General features: G+C 58.2%; 1 protein-coding gene and 1 long non-coding RNA gene across 6 annotated transcripts; both read right to left on the bottom strand.

Annotated features, from left to right (window-relative positions):
* Positions 1–1,474: 1,474 nt before the first annotated feature.
* LOC141938741 (fas-binding factor 1 homolog) lies at positions 1,475–18,671 on the bottom strand. 5 transcript variants are annotated; one of them, XM_074857705.1, is made up of 29 exons: positions 18,553–18,671; positions 18,210–18,237; positions 17,487–17,531; positions 17,076–17,166; positions 16,577–16,637; positions 15,990–16,040; positions 15,763–15,850; positions 15,117–15,197; positions 14,287–14,400; positions 13,267–13,420; positions 12,908–13,044; positions 12,443–12,542; positions 11,927–12,319; positions 11,181–11,258; positions 10,925–11,019; positions 10,159–10,217; positions 9,164–9,298; positions 8,860–8,960; positions 8,246–8,452; positions 7,616–7,723; positions 7,193–7,332; positions 6,777–6,895; positions 6,523–6,645; positions 5,905–6,081; positions 5,577–5,714; positions 5,339–5,471; positions 4,890–4,999; positions 4,005–4,292; positions 1,475–1,800 (listed from the first exon to the last, which is right to left on the bottom strand). In XM_074857705.1, the coding sequence occupies exons 1-28, from the start codon at positions 18,553–18,555 to the stop codon at positions 4,209–4,211; spliced, it is 3,153 nt and encodes a 1,050-aa protein (XP_074713806.1). In that variant the 5' UTR covers positions 18,556–18,671; the 3' UTR covers positions 1,475–1,800; positions 4,005–4,208. The 5 variants fall into 5 exon arrangements, with proteins under 5 accessions (XP_074713806.1, XP_074713807.1, XP_074713809.1 ...); XM_074857706.1 differs by having other exon boundaries at positions 4,072–4,292; XM_074857708.1 differs by having other exon boundaries at positions 10,159–10,208.
* Positions 18,667–20,227, bottom strand: LOC141938742 (uncharacterized). Its single transcript, XR_012627384.1, has 3 exons — positions 20,082–20,227; positions 19,269–19,385; positions 18,667–18,784 (listed from the first exon to the last, which is right to left on the bottom strand). It is a non-coding gene; the product is annotated as an uncharacterized LOC141938742 (long non-coding RNA).
* Positions 20,228–20,474: the final 247 nt, after the last annotated feature.

The following is a 20,474-nucleotide window of genomic DNA, read 5'->3' as shown; positions in this document are numbered from 1 at the left end:
ATCTGCTTTCAAACCACAGTGATTCTCTAGATTGCTACAGCATGCTAGAAACTCTCTTTTTTTTTTGCATTGTCTGATGAAGTAGGGAAGAAAGGTGTTTCCTCCCTGGACTGCCTGAGACACCAAACAAGGCCCTGAGAATTCTCTTGGAACACAGCTGATGGTTGGATACTAAACACACAGCGATGCTGAAGCCCCTAGGAGAGGCTTATTATCGCCAGCTTGTGAAGAAAGTATTTAGACTGTACCTCAGAAGACTCTAAAGCTTTCTGAAGACAACGTCATCTTCAGAGAGAAGAAAGCTAAGCAGTGCATGCAGGGGTGCTAACGTTTTGGCTTCCAGGGATGTCACTTACATGCCTTTCCAGCCACCTGGGGTGACATAGGGAACTATCACTTAAGGGTTAACAGGATAGCAATTATTTAGCTGAAACAAGGAATTTTAAGTCATTGTGCAAGGGGGTCTTGTTAAAGAGAAGTTCCTGATAAGAACAAAAACTTGCTTTCCTGCAATTGTTGCAAAGTACTGGATGACACCTTTGTGTTCAGTCTTCCCTGCACCAGATTCTCCACTGTTGAAAGAAAGCACAGACCAAAGAATTATCTGCCCACTTTTTGTAGGAGACGAAGTTCAAAGTCACAGATGTACTTATGTGATTAGGAAAGACTGATTTTCATGATCTGTCAAACAGAAAAATAACTGCAGGCAGAGAAGCTGTAGGGAAAAGTGCTGATTCTCAGGTAACCCGTGACCTAGTGTCTATCGAAGGGAAAGAAACAAAATCTCTGCAAGCAAAACTGAAAAGATGCATGGTCTTTTTCTCCTCTTTCCCTCCGTGTACTCCACTTTTTGTCTTCTCCACCTTTGCTCCACCCTGCACTCCCCTCTTTGCTTCTGTCTTTACTATTCTGTATCTTTATTACTATTTAATACAGGACAGGACTTGATTCAAACTAAAGCCAGGTATTTTGGTGAAAATATTTCTTCCAGCTCTGTTCTGAACCTACCTGCTGTTGCCTGAAGCCATGTGTTGGTGTGGGACTTCCCAGACCGTGTGTCCTATCCAACTGCAACTGCCCTCTGCAGCGGTTCCTGTTACGGTGCTTAGCTTAGTACTTAGACCAGAAATACACATCATGTGCAGTACAACAGCACAGCACTTCAAAAATAAAACTATTTCAGGAGACAGGGAAAACTGTCCAGAGCTGGTTTTGCATCACCTAGAGATAAAACAGGCACATCTAATTCCACAGTACAATAGTAGGGAGCCCAAGCAGATAATCTGCAACATGACACAGAACAAGGAACTGGGGTAGCACGCTGCAGGGGATGGCAAAGGCAGCTGAGCCCACGGCACGTGAGGAATGGCATTTGGCAGAAGCAGTGTTTCTAACACAGTTCTTTAATATGAGTCTGGTCAAAACAGAAAAGCATGAACTGATAGGCATTGTCAGAGATGGAGAAGATGTGCGGAGGGGCTTCCTGGCGCTTCTTGCCTCGGCAGCCAGCCACCACCTCCGGGTTGTACACCGGCAGCCACTCGTAGGGGTTGACAGTGACGCAGAAGAGACCCAAGTAGGTCTGCAGGAAAAAATCAGAAGAGTCACCGAAGTCCATCTCCTGGCAGCTGGATTTTCTCCTTTGCCACGAGAGGGAATAGATCATCCAGAGCTGTATTGGTCCTTGAGGTTGTAGAGGACAGCAGGTTCATGTAGGTGGGTCAGCACGGCCACATCCTCAATTCTGTCAAACTTAGGTGGGTTCATGGCATATACATCATCAGTTTTGGCAGCAACCGTCTATAATTCAGAAAGAAAGAGTTAATCTTGATTCAGCAACTCTCAATGCTCCTTTCATGTGTACACACAGAGACACAAACACAGAGAAGTCATAACATTTGTAAGGCTGCTCCAATTCGTATTTGTCTTTCCGATTAACTGTGCAAAACAAGATATGGCTGTTACAGAGCAGACACTGCTGCCAGCCAGGAACACCGGCAAATTTACAGGATGTCAAGGTACTGTCCTGGAATTGCTACAACCACACAGACAGGATTTGTGCTGGATTAGATCTTTCTACACATTAGGGCTGCTTATGAACTTCAGGCTGCTGCTGCTCATGGCTGTAATAGACAGGGGCACAAGTGCTGGCCAGTCAGCCTTTCAGACTCCGAGACTCACACTGCACAGTGCCGGAGAGACAGGACAGTCACAGCATAGGATTCATCCTGACTTGGAACAGATTTGTTCCACTGCTGCCTGTTGCTATTCCTTTTTAAACAAAGACTGCAGCGCTACCAAGCAGCACCGTCTACTGGGCTCACATCGGGGGTGACCATCCTGTCACAGCCCAGAGCCTGTGGGTAGGGGGGGGGGGTGCAGATGTGCAGGAAAACAAATGTACACAGATGGCAGCAGCTTATCTTGGCAACAATGAACCATGAAGGAGCTTGAAAATCCTGTTATGACTTCTCCCGATGGGCTTTTCCCATTGATTTCACTTTTTTATACCCCTCACGTACTTACTGTGAGCAACCACTCCAGCTGAGGACCAGCAAAGTAAAGCACATGCACCAGTCCTGCCCTACCCAGGGAACAGCCCAGCAGGGAATCTGCAGCAGATTTCCCACCACAGTGCTACAGCCTTGCAAAGCTCCAAGCATGGGGAACAGTGCCTGTGACAGGAGCCCTCCACCCCTCTGCAAGTCAGTCACAGCACGGCCACAAGCATGGCCAGGGGATCAGGAGCCACCAACAAGGGCTTTCTCCCTGGCAGGTTTTATAGGCTTGGCCCCTTCCCTATATTTGGAAGGAAGGGATCGACACCCCTACCTGCTCACCAACTCATGTTTGGTTTCTGCCATATACAGTACGTGTCCCAGCACAGCTTCAGCATCATCTGGGTTGGAAAAGCCCTTGAAGATCCTCCAGTCCAACCATGAACCTCACACTGTCCATCCCCAACGGTCCAGGGATGCTGCCCTGGGCAGCCCATTCCAATGCCCAACAACCCCTTCTGCAAAGAAATACTTCCTAAGAGCCAGTCTAACCCTGCCCTGGCGCAGCTTGAGGCCATTCCCTCTTGTCCTGGCGCTGGTTCCTTGGGTCAAGAGACTCATACCCCCTCTCTGCACCCTCCTGTCAGGGAGTTGTAGAGGGCCATGAGATCTCCCCTCAGCCTCCTCTTCTCCAGACTAAACAACCCCAGTTCCCTCAGCCGCTCCCCAACAGACCTGTGCTCCAGACCCTTCACCAGCTTCGTTGCCCTTCTCTGGACACACTCGAGTCATTCAATGGCCTTTTTGGAGTGAGGGGCCCAAAACCGAACCCAGTCATCGAGGGGCGGCCTCACCAGTGCTGAGTACAGGGGTGAGATCCCTTCCCTGTCCCTGCTGGCCACGCTATGGCTGATACAATCCAGGATGCCATTGGCCTGCTTGGCCACCTGGGCACGCTGCTGGCTCCTGTTCAGGCGGCTGGCAGTCAGCCCCCCCAGGTCCCTCTCTGACTAGCAAGAGAGATGGAGGCCAGACAAACTGTGGCTCTTGACACAGTCCACTTCACATCTGCTTGTAGCCGTGGTTAAGGATCACGCCAGGGGCTACAGGCACCACACCCATGGGAACAAGTACGAGGGTGTGAAGCTCGGGCAAGTGGGACTTTGAAGCGTGGTCAAGACAACCTGCACTAGTGATGAGAAATTCATACAGGATAGACTTTGATCTCCAAACCCTAGGAAACAAGTGGAACACCCTGCATCACAAAGAGAAGGTCTGGGATTGTGCTGAGGATGAAATATTGGACAACCTGGCACAATGAACAACCGATTAATTAACGTGGCAATGAAACTAACTTTTGAGTGTCCTGGAAGTGAACTACCCTCGTTATAATACTAAAAACCACACACACACACACACACAGAGGTTCAGAAGACGCTGCCCGGGTTGAGACCCTTTCCCTGAGCACACGCAGTAGTAGAAGCATGCAGTATGTTAATCACTAACCAATCCGTATCCAATAGGCGTATTTGGAAAAGCTTCTGATTTCTGTGTATAAAAGAAGCACAAAAACCTGCTGTTGGTGTCCTTGATTTGTGGAAAAGTCCCCCGAGCACCCAGGCCTCAATAAGTACAGTAACTCTGGTGAGCCTGTGAAGGGGGGTTTATTGAGCAGCCATCCCCTGGGCACAGCATGGGGACGCCACCCCTTCAGCCTGGCACAAAATGAGCATTGTAGGACGCTTTCTTCAGGGACTCCAGGAAGAGCTGCTCATTATCTAAGTAAGCGTGGTCCTGAAAAGAGAGGGATGGATGGAAGGGGTATCAGAGAGTGCCACAGAAGGGGGCTGACAGTCCCGGGAGTCACTCATGAGGGAGGGAAGCATTCCAAACCCTCCTTCCTGCAGTCAGCAGGGGGCAGCATCATCCGTGGTACCCCCTGGGTTGTGGGGGCTCCCCCTGCCCCAAGCCCACAACCTCACACTCTCAGCAAGACTCACAGCAGAAGCCTCAAAGAGCAGCCCCGCCTGGGGAAGGACCCAGCAGGGAATCGGGGGGCCGACGGGAGAGGATGGGGACATTGTGAAGCCAGAGGCCAGCAGAGCTGGCTTCTCCCAGCCAGGGACAGGGCGAGGACAAGGGCAACCCCACGGAGCTGAGGACGTTGTCCATGAGCCTGAGACCAGCTGCGAGGATCCACCCGTCCTTGTTTCTGCCATCACTCCTCTAGGTGCCCGGGGCTTCTACAAGCCCGCCCAGCCCCACAGCTCAGTAATGATCTGAGCCACAGCCTGGGCTGTCTCCTACCAGGCTCAGATCAGGCTTCACCCAGCCCTGCTCCCACCCAGCGGGTTTGAAGCCCCTTCCCGCCCCGGTCTCCCACCACCTCACCTGCAGGGCCCGGAACTTCAGCATCGCCAGCGTGGCACTGAGCTCGGCGGAGCTGGCCCTGGCCAGGAGTTCCTCGACACCTCCCGGGCTCCCGATGGCTGGTGGAAAGCCTGGAACAGAAGCCCGACTGTGTGGTGCTGCTGCCGTCAGAGGAACCGCAGACAGAGACGACACAGCATCCCTTTGGGTGCTGCCTGCGCGTCCCTGCAGCAGGGTCCTCCCCACGCTCCCAGGGGAAACGGGCTTTAACCCACCGGCCTCTCCCTTCCTGGCCCCTCTGCCCTCTCCTGGCACTGCCCTGGCTCAGAGCTTCGCTGAGCTCCTTCAGAGGACGAGGAGGCCAACTCCAACAGCCCCCAGGAACAGCCCAAGCCTCCCAAGAAGTGGAATACAAGTGCAGCTGCCCCCCAGCATGTCCCTCCCCACCAGCAGCAAGCACAAAGCCTTACACAGCATGCTGGAGAAGCCACTCTCAGGGGCACTGGAGTCCCGGCCTGCAGTCCGCAGCATCGTGCGGCTCTTGGACAGCTCCTGGCGCAGCTGTTCAAGCTGGCTCCTCTGCTGAGCCATGCTCAGCCGGTCCTGCCCCGTCCCGGGGAGAAAGGGAGAGAGAGAAGCTGTTGGCAAAGGTTCGGGCCCTTGGCAAGGCGGCCCCAGGCCCAGAAGGGAAGGCGAGGGGGTATTTGCCTGGTGCAGACGCTCTTCCTGCTGCCTGAGCTGCTCCAACTGCCGCTGCAGGGACTGCAGCCTCGACTGGTGCTGCGACTCGACCCTGCGTGCCTCCCGCAGGGCTCGCTGCCCTTCCTCGTACTTCTGGGAGGAGAGCTGCAAGGCAGAGTGGCTGGGGAGGCTGGGGACAGGGACCCTCGCTGCCCTGGGGCACGACTCCTTTGGGCATCCCCTCCTTCCCCTTCCAGGACAGGCTTTCTGTCCCTGCTTTGGCAGGGCTGTGAAAGCCCAGCTTTGCTGCCAGCCCGTGTGCAGCTGGGAACAGCAGCGCAGATGCTCCGCTTACCTTGGTCACGCTTTTCAGCTCCTCCTCCTGCTGCCGGACGCGCAGCGCAGCCTCATTCACCTCCTCCCTCTCCGCCTTCAGCTCCTGCCAGGCCTCATCCAGCAGCTCCTTCTCTCTTGCCAGCTGCTCCTCCTGGGCTCTCAGCGTGCGGACCCGCATCTTCACCTCTGCCCGCTCCTAGGATGGGCACAGGGGAAACCAGCGGATGACCTGCTCTGTCCTGGACGTTCTCTCGTGTCTTCCCAAGAGATGGCAAAGATCTGCCCCTGCTGAGCTTCTCGTGTGTGCCAGTCTGGGGTGCAGAGCAACACCACCAGCTACTCCAGCAGCACCCTCACCCCCCCAGCCTTGGGCTCTTCCTGGAACAGCCTGATTCTCACCACCCCGAGCCATGTCTCTGCCTCCAACAACTCCACGTCTCCCCTCTAGGCAGGACCCACCCGGCAGCCTGCCATGGGGGTGCTGGAGGCCATGGGCAGGGGCTCTGCTGCGGTACCTTGGCCAGGCTCCTGACGGGGCCCTCTCCCCAGCGCTCGCGCCGTGTCCCGCTCCTTGCTCAGCCCCGCTCACACTCACATGACGTGTGAAAAGCACCTGGAGATCTCCGCCCCACCTCACCTTCGCCCTCTCCAGCTCCGCTCGCTCCACGGAGAGCTGCTGGGTCACCACTCGCTGCTCCTCCTCCAGCGAGTGCTGCAGTGATTCTGCTCTGGAGCGCTCTGCCAATGCCCTCTGTCGCTCCTGGGTTCAGACACAGAGGAGACACAGATGTCATTCGCAGGCTCCAGGCCAGGGACCGCCAGTGGGCGAGACCTACGGCCCATCCCCAGACAGGAGGGCTGAGCCGGGCAGAGGACACAGGCTGGGCTCACCTGCTCCAGCAGCCGCGTCTGCTCCCCCAGCCTGGCCTCCAGTTTAGCCACCACCTCCTGGAATCGGCGCCGCTCCTCCTCCGCGTCCTTCTGCTGCTGCCACAGGCTGTCCTGGAGCACTGGGGAGAGGCAGCAGTGGGGCCATGAGCAGCATGCAGAGGGAAGCCCCGCTCTGCCACCCCAGATTCACAGAAAAACTGCACGCGTTTGTGCTCAGCACCTTCGGCACATCCGCCAGGACACCGTTGGGGAAAGGAAAGACCCCGAGATGCCCAGTGACCAAGGCAGGCAAAGCTCTGCCAGCCTTGGCTCCCAGCCTCTGGCTGACTCGGAGCCCCTTCTCCCCGTTTCCTGGGTGTCCCCAGCCCCGGCAGGGACCTCGCGGCCATTTCGGCGCAGACAAATGGCAGACGTACCCTCGAGCTGCTTCTCCTGCTTCTGCACCCCCATGGCCAGCTCCCGGGAGGTGCTGTGGTGCATGGCCTCCACCCTGTGCAAGACGTCACACAGGTCACTGAAGAACTTCTCCATCTGCTCGATGACGCTGTTCAGAGTCCTGCAGAGGGCAGCGAGAGGAAGGTCACCCCGGGGGGACACACTTCATCTCCCTGCAATGGCCAGAGGGACGTGTGGTGGGCCAAAGGCCGGGCAGCCCTGCCCTGAACCTCTCTGGGGCAGAGCAGAGCAGTATTCCTGCATCAGCAGAGCTCAGCGTCCCTGGAGGCAGGGGCTGGGAGAGGGGACGGCCTCTGGTGCCACGGTCTGAGGCCGCTTCCCTGGAGGACAGGGAACACCGTGGCCAGGGACCAACGCGGGGACGCGACGCCGGCTATCGGTACCTGCCGTGCGAAGTGGCGCTGGTCACCGCGTCGAGCTCCTGGTCCTTCATCTGCTTTAGCCGCTGGAGCTGCTCGTCATGGTCTCTGCGCAGCTCCTGCACAGACAGCCTGCAGGACACGGGCAAGGAGCCCACCACGGGCTGTTACAAACCAGGGCTCCCCGCGATGGGCAGCGGGGAAGAGGCTTGCTCAAGGGCCTGGGAACCAGGTCCCAGGAGCTGAGCTGGCACGGGGCTCTGTCCCAGGGCATCCACTGACAGGCACCGCATTAGGCATGGACCACAGCTGGGGGGGATGGGCTTCTCCACCAAAAACGGATTTCCAATTGACCCCCACTCTGTGGACATTACTGACTCACTGACCTGGACAAAAGGGGTTTGAGGGAGATAAAACACTGGGCTCAGCACCTTGCAAAATACAGTGCATTCACTTGGAAAGGACGTCTCCAGCCACATCTCCCTCTGTCTGGCTACAAAGCAAATCCCCATTCTAAACGCCGCCCAACTGCCCACAGCCCAGCGCTTCTGGAGTCTCCCTTCTCCTGGCACCGTGTCTCCAAACCACTCCCCAATTCCTCTGCCACAACCAGCAGCACTGGCCCCACTCGTGCGCCGCTCGTGCCGCTCTCACCTCTGCAGCTCTCGCAGCCGCTCCAGCTCCAGTGCGCTCCGCTGCTCCTGCGTGGCCAGGTGCTGCTGGTGCTGTGCCAGCAGCTCTGCCCGTGCCTGCTCCGCCTCCTGCCTCTGCCCCAGGAGCTGAGCTGCCAGCTGCTCCTTCTCCTGCCGCAGCCTCTGCTCCTGCTGCCTGCAGGTCTCCTCCAGCACCTTCACCTGGCTCCTGCCCGCAGAGGTCACGGCCAGGAAGAAGTGTTACTTCCAGGGCAGTAGCCGGCCCTCTCCACCCACAGCGCACACGGGGATTTCGGAGCAGAGCGGCGGTGCTGGGGGCGCGGGGAAACACGCGACTCTGCACAGCCTGAGCCCTGGCTGGGGACGTGCTGGCCCTGGGACCGGCTCCTCCTCCTTCTGCCCCACGGGACGGTGTTGGTGAGAGCGGACCCCCCTTGGCTCACCTGTGGGGCTCCTCTCTGCCCCCACCAGCTCCACACCCACACGGCTCTAGGCCTGCCCGTCCCCGGCACGGATCTGGGCAGCACCCCAGCGCTCCCCGCCCTGGGCAGAGGGACAGGGCTGTAGGCAAGGCCCTGGCAGACGAGGGGAGCATGTGCTCTCGCCTGTGGGTACCTGTGGGTGCTCTGGAGGAGATCCAGGTCCTCCTGGTGCCGCTGCTGGAGGCTCTCCAGAAAGACTCTGTCTTGTGCCCGCGCCAGCTCCAGCGTCTGCACCTGCCGGGCACCCGGGGAGAAGCTCCTTGTGCCGCCCAGGGGACAGAGCTCCCACAGCAGCACTTGCTGGCCGCAGCCTTCTCTGGACAGGCAGCTTCCTCCTCTCTGCCCCGGCCCCCCCGATGCCATTGGGAGCAGGTGTGGCCCCTGCTCCTGCCCCTGCCTCACCCCTGCTCCCCCGTCCAGCCGGCGATGGAGCTCACCTGGCTCTCCAGCTCTGCCACACGGGCCTGGGCACGGAGCAGCGCTGCCTGAGAGCCCGTCGTATCCTCGTGGGGCTGGGCAGCGGGAGCCCCCAGCCTCCTCTCATGCAGCACGTCCAGGCCTGGGGACTCTGCCTACAGGGACAGAGAGACAAGACCCTTCAGCATCGGGGGCTTTCTGGTGGGGCCATCTGCCCCCAAAGGCAGGCACGTGCCTCGCCCGCAGCTGTGCCCTGGCTGTGCTAACCTGCGCAGACACAGGGACGCTCTCGGGGAGGTAAAGCCCTGGGGAGAGCATCTCCTCCCAGCCCGGGAATGGCAACCTAGCCCCAGCCTCCTGCAGTCCCTCCTCCACCCATCTCCAGCCCAACCCTGCTGCTGCCCAGGTGACACTCGGCAGCCCCTACCCCAGACACAAGCGTGCTGGGCTCTTCCTTCTCTGGGGACAGACTCAAGGATAAGGCCTTGCGAGGCCTCTGGGAGACAGCGTGTGTCCTTCCACCAGGGCCGGGCCGAGAGGCCCAGCTCCATCAGAAATGGAGGCTTTGAAGACCAAGCAAGATCTCCCTCCCTGTCACAGGCTACAATTCCCCTTCAGTTCTCCAAAAACAAGTTCAGAGCATCTTCACCACCGTGCTGGGGAAAACCAGCTGAAGAAAAAGCCCTTCGTCAGCTGGAGCCTCTGATGTCTCATTAATAGGAGACAGAGATGCCTGGGGAACTCTGTCAACACTGCTCAGGCAATGCAGGGCTCTCAATGCACACGATTTACAAAGCAGCCACAGCACACACACTTTGGCCTGACAAATACAACTCATGGCACCTCAGGGCTCTCCAAAGCCTTTGCCTCCATGAACGCAGGCTCCCAGGGCTGCAAAGCAGGGCACAGCCATCCTCCTGCCCAGGGAGCACGGGCAGAGCTGGGTGACGGTGAGTTGTCAGGGGAGGGCTCACGATCACCACCCCCTCTCAGGGGCCAGGCCCAGCAGACCTACCTGAGCCAGCAGCGCAGGGCACTGCGTCTCCTGCTCTCCCGGTAACAAGGCTGTGGGGACTGAAAAGTCAACAAGTCTGGGATTCAGACAGGCCAAGGGGAACCATTCCCTCCCAGGAGGACAAGGGCCTGGGTCTCCTCGGCAGAGCGGGAAGGGTCCTGCCCCGCTCTGGCAGCTGGGGATGGGGACGCAGGCTCAGACAGGCTTGTCCAGACCCGCACCCCTACCCCACCCCACGCACAGTGGCGAGGACTCTGCTCTGCAGAGTAAGTCTGGGGGCAAAGCACAGCTCCTCCTCCATCTCCCTCAACTAGGGAGGAGGCTGGGTCCCCTCAGCCACTTGCAGTGGCCTCTGAAGTGGTGCTCAGCCTCAGCCGAGGGCAGGAGGGGGTCTGCCAGCACACAGCGCTAGTGGGATGAGTGTTGGGGCAGCAGGAGGGAGGAAGGAGAAAAAAGGGACAGCACGAACGTAGGTCCACCCATTGCTCAGAGAGAGCAAGTCCCCGGCAGCCCTCTCAAACCCCACAGGCAGCACTGCGGAGCTCAGTGCACCCCAGCACCGTGTCCCCACCGCGCCACGACATGGGCATGGTGGGATCCTGCAGCCTGGCAGCCCCCTCCAGCAACAGCTGGGCAAAGCCCGGGCAGCGTTCACACGGACAAGGGCAATGCTGTGGCTCCTGCCTTTTTTTGGTTGGTTGTTTTTGCAGGGCCGGGACCCTCTCTGCCTCCTGCTGCCCAAACCGTACAACCACACGAAACGCACCCGGGGCGCTGGCATCTCTGGAGGGTTCTCCCTGCGCGGCCTCCGATGGGGGAGCTGAGGCTTGTTCCGTGGTGCTGAGCCAGGGGAGCGGTGACCTGCGTGGGCACAGAGACACGAGTGATGCACAGCAGTGCCACAGCTCAGGGAGAGGCACGCAGACATTCTCCTGCTCAGCATTTCGGGGAGTTTAAAGCTTGGCCGTCCCACTGTGACACCCCTCCTGTGGGGCACGCCTGAAAGGCAAAGGCGGCCTTACCCGGAGCCATCTCTGCTCGTTGCCTCGTCCTGCACAGCGGCTGCCTGCGGCCGTGCTCCTGGGGAGGCTGCTGGCCGGCTGCAAGCAAAAAGCATCTGATGTGGGAGAGCCCAGGAGGCGAGGAAAGACAAGATCCTCTCCCCCAACACCAGTTCCTGCCTCGCAGGGGAAAGCCTCTGTCCCACTCAGCTATGGCAGGATTCAGCCTTTGGGCTGCAGGGGCAGCAAAGACACCTCAAAACCTCCCTCACCGCTGGTCCTTGCTGCATCCAACCCCTTCCCCTGGGCAACACCAGCCCCAGCTAACACAGCCCTGCCCACGCCACAGGGCTCTCTGTCTGCAATTTGCTTCCCAGTCCCCTTCAGTGGCACGAGTCCGGACCTGGGTCCGTGTCAACTCAGCTGGAGGAGGTGCTTTGCCTCAACTAGGAGGAAGGAAGGGGAATGAAGGCAGGAACGAGGAGCACGGGGCGGGGAGCTGGTGGGGGTGTGCTGATCCAGGACAGCTCCGCGGGACCCACGGCACTGTGTGCCCTCTTGGCTACAACTGGCAGGAGAGCCCAGAGGTGGGAGGGGACTGCGGGCTGGATCACTGGGACGAAGCCCCGCATTATTACCCCAACCCAAGACAAGACAGTGCTTAAAATTCATTTCTCAGATCGGACCCCAGGGTTTCTGAGAGCTCCTCCTGGAGCAGCTACACGCGGAGCAGACGGGAGCGCTGCGGCCATCAACCATGCCTTTACCTGACAGGAGAGCAGGGTTGCAGCCCTTCAACTGGGGCCTCCGAGGGCTTGGCATTCCCCTCCTGGGCCTTCGCCTGGGCTTGGGCTTTTTTGCGTGATAAGGCAGCGCTCAGCCAGTCCTCCTCCTCCACCGAGTCATGTTTAGCTGCTGTCTCCTCTGCAGCCGGGAGCTGTCTGGCGGGGCTGGGCCGCCCAGCTGCGGCAGGGCTGGGGGAGCTCCCTGCAGGACTGGCCTTCGATGGAAATGACAGCTCCAAATCCATAAAATCGTCATCTTTCAGGCCCAGCCAGGCACCTCGATTCCTGCGGCCCCCCGTGGGCCTCTGGCTGGCTGATGGAGGAGCTATGGAGAGGGTCTCTGCTTGTCGATCAATGCTCGTCTTGGCTGAAAACCTGTTGTGAGGAGAAGCAGTCGCATCCCTGCCCGCGAGGGGACACCGGGGGGACCCTGCCCGCTCCGCTGCAGGGGCAGCGTGGTCGGTGGCTGGAGCTACAGACACACAGAGAGCACAATACCTCACAGGCTGCCTTCTCGCCGGCCGGCCCTTGGCTGTGGAGGCCACCGAGGGCTCGTATGCTCCAAAGACAAAATTCTCATGCCGACCCTCTTCCTTCTCTGTTCAGACAAGTGGCCTTGAGTCAGTGCCCAGAGGAGCAGCCCACTGCAAAGACTCCAGCCCTCCTCCTCCTCCCCCCCTGCAATTCCCACTGACGTTGCTGCCTCTGGGAAAACACCGCTGCAAACCTCTTGCCCAGAAACCGGCAAGCGAGGGGCCTCCCCAGGGTGGCTGCGAAAAACTTTTGTGGGGAATCAGCCCACGGCCAAACGGAACCGAGTTACAGCTCCTGCGCAAATGCTGCCAGGCTGCCGCGAGGGCAGAAAGGGCATTTCCCCTGCAAGGGCAGTAGAAATCAATCTCACTCGCCCAAGCCAACGCTGCCACCTCTGCAGCCCTCCCCAGTGTCCCTGGCTGTGCTCACCTGGCTGCTTTTGGTACTTCTTCTCCTGTGTGACCTCCCGGCGCTCTCCCAGGCCTGGCTCTTCCAGGATTCTGGCCACGGAGCCTCGTCCCAGTAACTCATCCAGCACGGCACGGGCTGGCCGGACCTTCTCTCTGCTGGGGACACAGCGGCAGATGGGTTTCTCCCAGAGGCAGGACTGGTCCTCCTCACACAGCCTTGCCAGCCTGCTCTGCCTCTTCTCTGCCACACAAGGCTGCTCCTGCCCCTTTCGGGGACCCACAGGCACAAGCTCAGCATCCCCCACCCACCATAGTGGCACCATCTCAAGACACAAGCCAGCCCCTCCTTTACTCCCGCCGCCCCTTCACTGCCCTTACTCTTCTGCCTTCTTGCCCTGCTTGCCATCTCTTCCTGGGCCACTGCCAAGGCCCAGTGCATCTAGCAGGTCATCGCCATCGTCTTCAAAGGTGATCTCCTTCCTCCTCTGCACTGGGGCCGCGGTGCGCAGGGGCGTCTGGGCTGCGGGTGGCTCTGGGGGTGGGATCACACATCGTAGGAGGTTTGAGCTGGGCTTGTCTCTTTCCCCCCCCACCCCCCAACAAGAGATCAGAGCAGCCCTGCCTGCTCTTCTCTCTCAGGACCGTTTACAGAGACACTTTTAAATAGCTCTTTTCAGTGACCAAATCTCACAGCAAGTGACAAAGTGGCAACGTGCTACTGCCTGGTCCATGGCCACTGATGGGACACTGCTGGGTGTCACTGACACTGGGGTTTCCAGCTCTGGCGGACACCAGCAGCTTCTTCAGCTTTGCAAGTTTCCACTCAGATAATTCCTCCCCACCTTCACCCAAAGTCTCTCTTCCACCAATGCACCTTAGTCCTTGCCCCAGCCCACCAGCTGCTACTCGTGTCCAGAGGGGATTTTTCAGGGTGAAAGGAGGTTTGAGGGGACTACCAGACCCATTGGCATCCCTCCTGCAGCAACAAGAGAGACGAGTGCCTGTAACACAGTCACAGTGCAGCTGGATCCCACCCAGAGGTGCAACTGTGCTTTGGGGTGGACCAGCGAGGCCCTCAGCCACCCAAATCCTGACCCAGAACACTGCTTCTCCTCTGGCAGCGTGCAGAACAGGCTGGGTGAGTCCAAGGGAAGATCTGAGACTCCATTCCCAGAAAGAAAAAGTCAGTTCTGTAACCTCTAGCACACTGCAAATATTGAGCACTCGGGGAGCTGTTACCAGCTGTAACCGTGCTACCAAGTTGCTCCCTAAAAGGCCGTACTGGTTAACAAGAGATGCCACTAGCTGGCTTTCATTTAACGTTTGGACATGACACAAACTCAGCCAGGCTGCTGATTCATTTAACACAAAGAGGATGCATCAAGCAATCCCACTTACCTTTCTCCTTGCTCTGTTTTTCCTCAGGGATGCTTTTAGTGCCTGTCGGGGATGGCTTCTTGGGTGCATCCTGCTCCTCATCAGACAAGAGCCCCGACAGAGGATCATCTAAATCTGGCAATTACGCCGTAGGGGCAGAAAATAAAACAATAAAAACAAACAAAACAACAAAACCAAGGTTATTGAGAACAACGCCTCTGTGCTAAGCCAAACACTGCTCCCCACCATGTGCACATGGGGACAGGAGATCATCTCTGCCCAAAGCCACGAACGCAGACTCCGCACAGACCCTGGACACCCATGAGTATCTCAAAACTGGGGTGCTTTAACGCTTGACCACTCTTTAGGCAATGACAAAGGGGAGGACAAAGCCCACCTAAATCATCTAAAGCCAATTAGTGACTGGAGCAGATGCTGACCTCGGTTAAAGTGCAGGCTCTGACAGCCAGATCTCAGCTGTGCCAGGAAACCAGCCCCCCTCTTTGGAAGGGGGACAGAATCCCCCCCTCCCCGATACAAGGGTCTCCAAGTGCTACAGACAGGCACTAAAAACCAAAGCACAGCTGAAAAAGCAAACGCCCTCAGGAATCCTCTCCCAGCCCCACCCTGAGGAGGGCTTCCAACACTGAGCAGTCTTTTTTTTTTTTTTTCCCCTTTGGTCACCTCTAAGGGATGAGCTTTGCACGGACATCGCAGGGGTGAAGGATGCTCTATGTCATTACCCAGCCAAGCCTTTGGGTGACAGAAGAGGCAAGCTACGGGCAAAGAGCAAGGACAGAGTCCTCAGCTGCCCCCACACATCCATGTGCTGAAGGGAAGCGACATCCTACCTTCCAAGTTGAATTTCCTGTACTGTCGGGAAGCAGCGAAGGATGACAGCAGCTTCTTCTCCATCGCAGGTCCAGACTCTCCTGCAAAGAGAGGCCACAGCTCTCACAGACAAGGTACTGTGGAGATGGCCCTTTCCCACCCCGGCTGAAGGTCACTTTTCTGGTGGCAGCCCCCTAAAAGCACATCCTGGGACACACAGTCAGTCCCCTCACGGCCCTGGGGGGTAGGAATCTCTCTCTTGAGGGGCCTCCTTGCAGGCAGAGAAGGAGAAAAGGGCTTGGGGAAGAGCAGGACAGGTTGCGGACAGGCACGTCTTAAATGCAACCGCCTGGCTCTCCTTCCACGCAGACCAGGCAGATCCCTGGTCTTTGACCTGCACCAGGCAACAGCCAAGTGGGTTTGGTGGGAGGCGGCAGCGTGGCTGTCATGGCTGCTGATGGCAGTGATGTTATCACAGCACGACAAGAGGCCGGGCCAGGGATCAACCAAGGGACAACACACAGCCAGAATGACACTCGGTGGCTGGCACAGCCCCAAAAAAGATTTTAGGGAACAAATCCACTTTTCATTCCCTATCGCGGAAGAAAACACGCCCTGCTCGTCTGGAACCAGGGTACGACAAGAGCAGCACAATCTCCTTTTCACCTTTCCCAGGGCCTTTCACGGTTGTCAGCCCTGGCCCAGAACCGGATCTCGACGCTCCCAGCAGATCAGCTTCCAGGTCGTCCAAGTCCTGGAAAGCAACAGGACGGCGACGGGAGCAGGGCGAGTGCTACTCCTGCCTCAGCGCTGCTTCTCCCTTCGGAAGTTGGTGCTGGAGGCCACGGCTGCAGCCCACGCGGGGCTCAGGCGAAGGGTATTTCTGCACTGACCTTCAGGCTCTGCAACAGAGCTTGGGGCTCTCTGCCGGAGGCGCTGGAGCCCTGCGTGCCAAGGAGGGCAGAGATCAGAGACAAGCAGACTTTGGAAACTCCTCACCCCTCACTTCCATGCTCCAGCCCCCGCTTTTCCTCATTGTTTGGAATGGGAGAACACACGCCCAGCTCCTCCTGGGGTGCCCCTCACTGGAAACTCCCCGTGCCTTGATTCCTTTGCTGACATCCTACTGCCTCTGGGAGAAGTGTCAGCAACACCCAGGCCGGTGCTTTGGGTCAGGGTCCTTCCTGCGGCGCTTCCTCCCAAGAGCACCCAGCAGGGCTGGGCTGCAGCACGACGTGCCCCCCTGGCTTTGCTCCAGCTCACCCACGGCACCCGCAAGCCCTTCTCCCACCAGCCACCCGCTCCCCTGGCCCAGTTCCCCTGTAGTCACGCCAGAGAGGGGTCACCTCTTCAGCCAGACCTCACGGTTTCCCCCGATATCCCACTGCTGACTTGCCTGGGGTGACACCAGGGGCAAGCCTGGCCCAGCTCAGTCCCAGCCCTCGCGGTACCCAGGCTCTCTCCCAAAATGCAGGCTCACCTCTGCAGCTTCCACGTCCTCTGCAGGCAATCTACTGAAGAAATCCTCCGCTACGTGGCACCTGCGACACAAGCCCGGGGGTCAGCAGCAGCACCCGTGAGCTCGGCAAGGGCGCGTTAGGGACAGCCAGGCCAGGTGGCGGCAGGCGGAGGGGACCGCACGGGCACACCACGGCAGCCGCGTTGTGCAACAGAAAAGGAGGTGCAAATAGCGCCCGCATAAAAGATGGGAGTGCTGGGACTGCTGTAGTTAAGCGAGCAACTCTCCTAAGGCAGACGTACCAGGAGATGTACCGGGCTGGGCGCACCCAGCTCTCGCTGGAAAGCTTCAGGCTCTGGGCTCCCAGTTCCCAAAGGCATTGCCGGTAACTCGCCTTCCCGGGCAATCGCTCTCGGGGCAGGGAGCGAGGGGGACAAGACGAGGACGGGGCAGGTCACAAGGACCTGGGGAGCACAGAGGGATCTCCAAGAGCGAGAGGCTCTGTCTCAAAGGCACTCACTTCTGGCTGGCCGGCGAGCTGGTGCCCCGGACTCTCCCACTGCTGCCCCTGGCCAGCTGCGAAGTCCTCACAGAATTCACGGGGCTTTCGTCTGGAAACAAGACAGGGAGACGTGAGGATGACGGACACAGGCATATTCCTGACCCGGGCACCCCAGAGGGGGATTTGTTGTCTCCCCACGGGCCACAGATGCTTTTAATCAGAGATGAACTTCACTCGGCCTCCCCAAGCTGACGTCCAGCCTCTTCGACAGCCTCTGACTCTGGGAAACCCTGCTTGCTGCTTCCTCCCCCCTCACCGCTGGAGCCCCCTCAGAGACCACTGGCTCTTTCACCAGCACCTCCCGCTCCCAGCAGGGGACTAAGAGCACAAGGATGCTGCCCTTTCAGCTGCAAAGAAGGTTCCTTTTACCGTCCTCGAATCCCAGAAGGTCGCCAAGCAGGTCATCCAAAGAGTCTGAAACCAGACACATTAAAGGCGTTGAGGCAGGGGAGCTCACCACGCAGGTGCAAACAAGCTCCCAGTTTCAGTATGCCTTGCTCTTTTGAAACCCCCCAAGCATACAGGTTTGGGCTCAAGCACCATCAGCATAAGGCCTTCCTAGAGAGAACTGCCAAGACTTGACCCAGTATTTTGTGGATAAAAGATTTCACTTCACTTAGCCAGAAAGGAGATCTCTCTATCAAGGAGCCAGCAGCTTCCTATTCAGTCTCTGGCCACAAGCAGCCCTTCCTCTGGGAGCTCTCGCCCCACAGTGGCTCAGAGGCCCTGGGCAACCCCAAAAGTGCTGCTTCAGTGTCCAGGGCTGCAAGAGCCCCCCAAACAAGCACCTGGGCGTCAGGTGAGGCAGAGAACTGAACTAACCACATCTATTCTGCCCTGGACTGGGGAAAGCCCGCAGGAAAGGGCTGTAGGAGCCCGATAAGCAAAGCCCCTCGCTGGCAGAGGCAGGTGAATGTCTCTGCTTCAGGAATGAGACGACGCCTCAGCTGCAGCTCTCGGCCAAGGCCCAGGAAACATCGTCGCAGCCAGGACCCCCACCTGATCCCGCTGCCCCACCTCGCCTCCGGCCCCGCGTTCCCGCAGAACAAAGCACCTACGGACAGCGAAGGGAACGCGCTCCAGGCTACGTACCGCTTAAACTTCTCGGGGGTTTTGTAGCCTACGGAGAGAGGCAAATTCCCTCATGAGAAAAGGGCGCGGGGCTGGCCGGGTCGTGCTCCAACCCCGCCGGAGCCAGGGGCAGGGTTCTCCAGAGCACCCCACAAGCAACAGCGAAGCCCCCCCGCCTCCCTCCCGGCCCCGCTGGTCGGGAAACGGCCCCTGAACCGCCGGAACCCCGAGAGATTCCCAACTGCAGCGGCAGCGGCGAGCACAGCCCCTCCCGCCCCCCGCGGGGTCCCTCCTGCCCCCCACAGAGGGGCCGGAGCAGCAAAGCCGCATTGCCCGGGCCCGCCTCAGCACCCCCCGCACTCACCATCGCGGCGCGCCGGCCTTCCCCTGCTCTCCCGCCGCCTTCCCGGCTCCTCCCGCTCTCCGCCGCTCCCTGCAGGGACACAAGGGTCTCCTCAGCGGCCGGCCCGGCCCGCGGCACCCCCCGTTACCTCTGGCCCACGCGATCTCCTGCTCCTGCCGGGGCCCCTCTCGGCCCGCCCGGCCGGCTCCGCGCTGCTCCGCCTCGCCCGGCTGCTCGGAACAAGGCTCCGGCGCTGCAAAAGAGCCCCGCAGGTAGCGAGTCTCGCCCGCCGCCGCCGCCCCGGGGAGCCCCCACCTCTCCGCCGCCGGGCGCCCAACGGCCCAACCGCCGCCTCTCCGCACCCGCTGCGCGGCGCGCGCTGCCCGCCCGCCCGCGCGCGGCTCTTCAAGAGACAGACACCACCCCACACACACAGCCGCGGGCTGAGGAGGCGGCGGGGGGCAGCGCCTCGGGAAGAGCTGCAGCCCCGGGGGGGGCAGGACAGGGGCTGGAGAAGCTCCTGGGGAGCGGCTGCTGCGGGAGGGAGTATACAGTATTCAGGAAGGCATTTGGGTGGGCACTGCCCACACAGACCCTACTCTTAGATAGGTCTTCATGCTTTCCAAAGTTGTTAAAGATGAAAACACTCTTTTCCTAAGAACTGTATCATTGACTTGTTTAGCAAGACTCTTCTCTCGAATTGGACTCGATGCAAACACAAGAATGTTATTACAAACCTTTGTTTAAATCCCCGTACAGTATCTTGTTAGGAAATCCTTTCCTGCAGACTCCAATGCCTTCCAGAACACCGTTACATCTCAGCTGGTGCAGAACAAGCTTGTGATCCATCAGGCCTATTACAGAGCAACATGGGGATATACTGATTTTTCTAGCACTGGACAATTGGTCTTTCTGCCAACTTCTAATCTATGTTTTATGAACGACCTGGGGTCTTTGTTTCACTGGGAATGATACAACACACAACATGAGGATGAGTTGTTCGCAAGTTGGACATCAGCTTATTTAGATTTTCCTGGAAAAAAGAGATCATTTGCAATCGCTCTATTACTTCAAGACATAATGCAAATACTTTCAATATGATTTGGCTCTGATTAAAAATAAAAATTCAGAAGTTTTTCCTTACTGTTCTAGTGAATATTCTACAGTCCTGTATAGGCATCAGCAAAGTAAATAGCTACTAACAATGGATACAACTGATAAACTTTACTCCTGTCTTAAAATGAAACTGTGTCCTTAGTGGTTAGCAGCTAATCATAAGAGCTATGAGGCACATCACCACCCACAAGAAGAGTTTTTCATAGACTGACTTGGAAATGGCGTTCGCTGCCTGGGGCACCTGCAGGGAGATGGTTCACAGAGCTGGGTCAGGGCACATCACCAGAATAAAACACCCCTCCACCATGTACAGATGCTGTCAGCCCACGAAATGCACTAACAGGCCTGAATGGTCCTGACTCTCCTCAGCTGAGACCTGCACCCACTCCTGTCCCTTAGGGAGAGGAGGGTCCCTGCTGCTCCCTAACGCTCACCTGATCCACTGCTTGGCCCTTCATGACATATTCATTTCCCACTTTCACCCGGGGATAGCACAAAGCTTTCAGCAAGTCTGCTGAGTTCAGGCCCATCAGGTACGCTGCTTTGTCAGCCTCTGTAAAACAAACCAAAAAAAAGCTGAAAGACTTTCTTCTTAGCTGGGACAGACAGAATGTGTTGGAGCCAGCCAGAGCTCACTCTGAAACCTGGCAAACTGTTTGGCTTTACACTGTGCACAAAAGCTTGAAAAATGTTATTTACTCTTCCAAACAGCCTTGTGGGGCTGGTCCTCATGATTGGAGTGGCTACAGCAGCCCCAGCAGGTATGGTAAAACCAGTGAGTGCATTGGTGATGGGACAACAGAGTGTTTTTCCCTTCGAGCCACTTC

This window comes from Strix uralensis, unplaced genomic scaffold (genome assembly GCF_047716275.1).
Source record: "Strix uralensis isolate ZFMK-TIS-50842 unplaced genomic scaffold, bStrUra1 scaffold_280, whole genome shotgun sequence".
NCBI classification, from domain to species: domain Eukaryota; kingdom Metazoa; phylum Chordata; class Aves; order Strigiformes; family Strigidae; genus Strix; species Strix uralensis.
This window is presented reverse-complemented; position numbering and strand designations above follow the sequence as displayed.